Source organism: Aulonocara sp. 'chitande type north' Nkhata Bay, linkage group LG3 (genome assembly GCF_057382095.1).
Source record: "Aulonocara sp. 'chitande type north' Nkhata Bay isolate Kocher_YH1m ecotype deep benthic linkage group LG3, A_spYH_male_GT1.1, whole genome shotgun sequence".
Lineage (NCBI taxonomy): Eukaryota > Metazoa > Chordata > Actinopteri > Cichliformes > Cichlidae > Aulonocara > Aulonocara sp. 'chitande type north' Nkhata Bay.
The window spans coordinates 4,222,489-4,228,097 of NC_141346.1; the positions used below are offsets into that span (position 1 = coordinate 4,222,489).

At 39.9% G+C, this 5,609-nt stretch overlaps 1 protein-coding gene across 1 annotated transcript; it reads left to right on the plus strand.

Moving 5' to 3' along the window:
* The first annotated feature begins 1,011 nt into the window (after window positions 1-1,011).
* On the plus strand, window positions 1,012-5,609 carry LOC147333591 (stonustoxin subunit beta-like). Its single transcript, XM_086286396.1, has 4 exons — window positions 1,012-1,246; window positions 1,878-1,929; window positions 4,353-4,399; window positions 4,566-5,609. Exons 1-4 carry the CDS (start codon window positions 1,012-1,014, stop codon window positions 5,105-5,107), a joined length of 876 nt encoding a protein of 291 aa, XP_086142522.1. The 3' UTR covers window positions 5,108-5,609.

Consider the following 5,609-nt stretch of genomic DNA (forward strand, 5'->3'; position numbering starts at 1 on the left):
ATACTAATGTGCCACAAACAGGACTTTAATATCACCAACCAATCCCATGTTATTACAGTGTATCCATATAAATGGCCCACCCAGGTCAAAAGGTCATCGATCAAGCTTGCATTCTTTAGTGACACAAGCCGTATACATGTGGTTTTTTTAGCGTGGCTCTTGTGGTCCTCCATACTTTTATAGTTTAAAGTGTCAGAGACGAGCTGTGATGAGTTTGTTCACTCTGAGCCAGTCTGAGCAGTCAGACAACATATTTGTAAATCAGCACATGAAGGTGTCAGCTCTTATCATGTTCCTGAACCTTCTAAGCTGGACTCCTTTCTGATATTTGGAGGCTAAGCTCAGAGCTCTCTGAGAGGATTCTCAGGCTTTTTGAGAATACCAACACGGTGCGGAAAAATCCTCTCACTCCCTCTTCTCCCAGATGGCTGGGTCACTCAGATACTCAGCACCAATCCATCTGCCGATCTCCCGTGTCCTCCCCTCACTCGTAAACAAGACTTGAGACACTTAAATTCCTCCACTTGGGGTAGTAACTCACCCCAGAGTGGGTATTTCACCATTTCGGGTGCTGAATCTCATTTCCATTGCAAATGAGAGGTGAAGGCCACCACCTGAAGAAGCCAACAGAACCACACTAACTGTGAAAAGCACAGATGAGATTCTAAGACCACCCAAGTGGAAACCTTCTGCCACTTGGCTACACCTAGAAATTCTGTCTATTAAGAAGAGAATCAGTGACCCACAGTGTCCATCAGTGGGTGATGGACACTGATGGAGTCCATCACCCACTGGGAACTAGTCGGACTTTTTGCCAGCAATGCGGCAAAAAGTCCACAAAACACATGACCTCATGGTTGGTGAAACTCACATGCACCCAATTATCCTTGAGAGAATAAAGAGCTGGTCCAGTGACTGGGACAAAAACTCAGTCTTTCCTCCTGTATCCACAGTTAATGGATAATCTCTTGTTCTTTCAGATGAAAACGCCCTCTCGTATTTTACAGATCAATGATGGCGAAGTCTGTTCCATTGCAACTCCTGGAAATGCTGGATGATCTGGGAGAGGAACAGCTGAAACGTTTCCACTTTTACCTGCAGAATGAACCTGTAGGTGATTTCCAGACTATCAAAAAGAGTCGTCTGGAGAATGCAGACAGGCTGAAAACGGTAGATGTGATGATACAGAGCTATTCAGACCATGCAGTGGAGGTGGCAACGTTGATTATTATGATGATGAATAATAGTAAGTGAAAAAAAAGACATGAAAACAACAAAATAAATACAAAGGTTTATTTTATTAAGCATGTTGAGAGTCAGGTTGTGTCACTTTATGTTTTTAAATTTCTCACGTTTCTCCTCAAATTACTTAGAGGAAATATCCTAAAGATATTTTTTTGTTAGTTTTTTGTTTTAGCGATTCAGGTTAGTTAATATTTTTATTTATTTATTTTTCTTCCCAGTTACTCCCTTAATAAATAGCATGCCATTAATTTGTTAATTGTCCAGCCAAACTATTAATACATTAAATAATAACATTTCTAAAAAGATTATCCTGTTATGCCTGTTTTACCTTTACCTCTCCAAAAATTGCATGAAGAAATTAACACCTTTGATTTATTGATATTTAAGCAATTCATCTTGCTTTCATCTTTTCATTTCATTTTCATGAACTGACTTTCGTGGAAAACACGCTACACCCAATGTTATGTTTTTACTTTGTCTACTTTTATTATTGAGCTTAAATAAAGTTATAAAACAGGTAGTTACTACTGCAGGTCTCTGTGCTGTACATAGATAGCAATTCAATTGAAGTACATTTTGGAGTTGTTGCCCACTGACTCAATGTTTTCCTCTCTATAAATTGAAAAATTAAGGAAGAGTGCCGAATAGTGGTCTCGCTCAGGGCAGTGAAGTAACCCAGAAACTGTAAGTAAAGTTCAAAAATCCATTTTGTCTGTCACTCAATAAACCTTTCAGATAAAGACGTGGACAAAATGGTCGGTACCCTTCATTCAATGAAAGGAAAACTCACAATGGTCACAGAAATAACTTTAATCTGACAAAAGTAATAATAAATACAAATTCTATGAATGTTAACCAATGAAAGTCAGACATTGCTTTTCAACCAAGCTTCAACTGAATTATTTAAAAAAGATAAATGCATGAAACAGGCCTGGACAAAAATGATATTACCTACAACTTAATATTTTGTTGTACAACCTTTTGAGGCAATCACTGCATTCAAACGATTCCTGTAACGGAGACTTCTGCACCTCTCAGCAGGTATTTTGGCCGACTCATGAGCAAACTGCTCCAGTTGTTTCCGGTTTGAAGGATGCCTTTTCCAGACTGCATGTTTCAGCTGTTTCCAAAGATGCTCAATAGGATGGAGGTCAGGGCTCATAGAAGGCCACTTTAAAATAGTCCAGTGTTTTCCTTTTAGCTATTTTTGAGTGTTTTAAGCTGTGTTTTGGGTCATTGTCCTGTTGTAAGACCCATGACCTGTGACTGAGACCAAGCTTTCTAACACTGGCCAGCACATTTCTCTCTAGAATCCCTTGATAATCTTGAGATTTCATTGTATCCCGCACAGATTCAAGACAACCTGTACCAGATGCAGCAACGAAGCCCCAGAACATAACCGAGCCTCCCCCATGTTTCACAGTTGGGACAGCGTTCTTTTCTTGATATGCTTCATTTTTCCGTCTGTGAACATAGAGCTGATGTACCTTGGCAAAAAGTTAAATTTTGGTCTCATCTGTCCATAGGACATTCTCCCAGAAGCTTTGCTGCTTGTCAACATGTAGTTTGGCATATTCCAGTCTGGCTTTGTATGATTTGTTTTCAACAATGGTGTCCTCCTTGGTCATCTCCCATGTAGCCCTCTTTAGCTCAAACTACGACGGATGGTCTGACACTAATGTTCCTTGAGCTTGAAGTTCAGCTTGGATCTCTTTAGAAGTCTTTCTGGGCTCTTTTGTTACCATTCAGATTATCAGTCTCTTTGATCTGTCATCAATTTTCCTCCTGCGGCCACGTCCAGGGACATTGGCTATAATCCCATGGATCTTAAATTTCTGAATGACATGTGTAACTGTAGTCACAGGAATATCTAGGTGCTTGGAGATGGTCTTATAGCCTTTACCTTTAACATGCTTGTCTACGATTTTCTTTCTAATCTCCTGAGAGAACTCTTCTGAAGAATTAACCACATATTCACAGGCTACTGGCCCTTTCTGCCACACACATGTAGTACACATGTAGTTTAAATGGCGTCTGGCCTTTTAAACTTTGAGAGGCTGAAACTTTTTGGCATTGTTAACACCTGTTTTTAATCGTTTGAGCAAATAGAATCACTGTAACAATGCCATGTTCACTTAACTCCAACCAATCAGAAGTTGCAGCCAAACCCCACATGGGCCCAGATTTACAGCATGCGCCGTCTGTCCAGTGACGTGTCTGTAGTAGGGTCGAAAATGATGGTTTTGGACAGAGGTGGCTCTGATGTGCCCAGTTAGCCATGGTAGCTGCTGATATCACAGGGCTACTGGCTACCGCAGAAATAATGGAAAAAAGAAAACTCAGGATGGTAAGCCAACTTCTGTCTTAGTGCATTTGAACCGCTATGTGATTTTGTGGTCTTCCTTTGCAGCTCTTTCAGTGAATTATGGTCTGAGCATGATGAACATTGGTATTTGGAATCTGTGATAGCTCTGAAGGCTAGCTAGCCTTTCTTTAGCTGGTTACATGAGAATTTCTGGTTCAGTTGTTTGTTTAGTGGACTTTTACATAACTGCTCTTTTAATCATCACTTGTTTTCGTTGTTTCTTTGGATACCACACATGTTTGGACTTATACTTCTAAACCCGTGTTATGATGGATTAAATGCGATCTCCTCCCTTTTCCCCTAATTTTTGGGGTGTGGGTGCTTAACAGGACTTAAACTGCAATAAATATGTAGAAAAGGGTGTTCTAAAACTTTTGAGTTTACGTTTTGAGTTTATAGTGTTAGAAAGCATGAAACACATTTCAGATCGCTGGATGCTACAGGAAACTATGAAAGGTCATTAATAAAATCAAAGGCAGGGAGGTATCCTTTCCAGCTAAACAGAAGAGGAATATAAAAATAATGAAGGTGACAGTTTGAATCAGTTATATTTCATTCAATACAGTGTTGTACTGAGTGCAGATCATTAGCAGTTTGAGCCACATATGGATTGAAGTGTATTTGTGAAAATCTCGGACTGTTCCTTTATCGGTGTCTAACAGTATGTGTATGAAAGCCATGTAATGTCCATGTGTGCATGCTGAAAGAGACTGTGCTGGTTTGACCCCCCTCCTCCTTTCAGGGTGGAGCCTGCTGGAGTCCTATCGCTCAGACAAAGTCTAAGGAAGTGTAAGTGTGTTTTTAATGGGAGTCATGAAAACAAAGCAGCACACATTCAACCATCTTCAAACTGTCACATCACTCATTCACATCTCTGATGTCAGGAGTCATCATCAAAGTGTCAAGTGATGATGGATCAATAACTACAGCTGGATTGTGTTTGTTCTCTCATCAGATTCCTGTCAACTTACAATCGACACAATGACAGCACAAAAATACCTCAAACTGTCTGACAACAACAGAAGGGTGACATGTACATTTGATGAGGTTCAGTCATATCCTGATCATCCAGACAGATTTGATGGTGATCCTCAACTGCTGTGTAGAAATGGTTTGACTGGTCGCTGTTACTGGGAGGTTGAATGGAAAGGAGAGGTGCATGTATCAGTTAGTTACGGAAGAATCAAAAGGAAAGGAATCAGTATGGACTCTACGTTTGGAGGGAATGAGCTTTCCTGGTGTCTGATCTGCTCTAATGATGACACTCAAGGTGTAGTTCACAATAACAGATTAACCTCTGTTTCCTCCTCCTCCTCCTCTTCCTCTTCCTCTAACAGAGTGGCAGTGTATGTGGACTGTCCTGCTGGCACTCTGTCCTTCTACAGAGTCTTCTCTGACACTCTGATCCACGTCTACACCTTCAACACCACATTCACTGAAACTCTTTATCCTGGGTTTGCAGTTGAATATGGTTCATCAGTGCTTCTGTTGAGTTGAGTGTAAAGAGTGCCCTCCTGTTAGAGAAACACTGTAACAGTTGTTGAAAAGATAGTTCAGTCTGTACATGTCTGTCTCTTTCACTCAGAAACATGTTTTCAGATTCATAGATTCAATCAGTTGATGTTTGAAACTGTTCTAAATGATTTCTTGTAAACTTCTTCCTCTTCAGTCTTTTAAAGATGCAAGCTACTATTGTTCCAGGCCCACATGTTGTTTTTCTATATTTTTTCCACTCAAAGCTTCACAGTGAATATCAGTATGTTGTGTTTCTCTGAAGCTCAGTTCACACAGTTCCAGCTCCTCTGGATTTTCAACAAGTCTGAGCTCATGAAAATTAATCCAAATGTTTGATTAATGGGACTTTTTTAATGGGATTTTTCCAAACTCATCATATGTTTAACTTATTGTTGGAAGCTCATCATTTATAAACACTTTTGCCATAGAAGCTGCAAATATTGGCTCAATGGATTTTAATGCAGTTATAACGATAAAATGATTG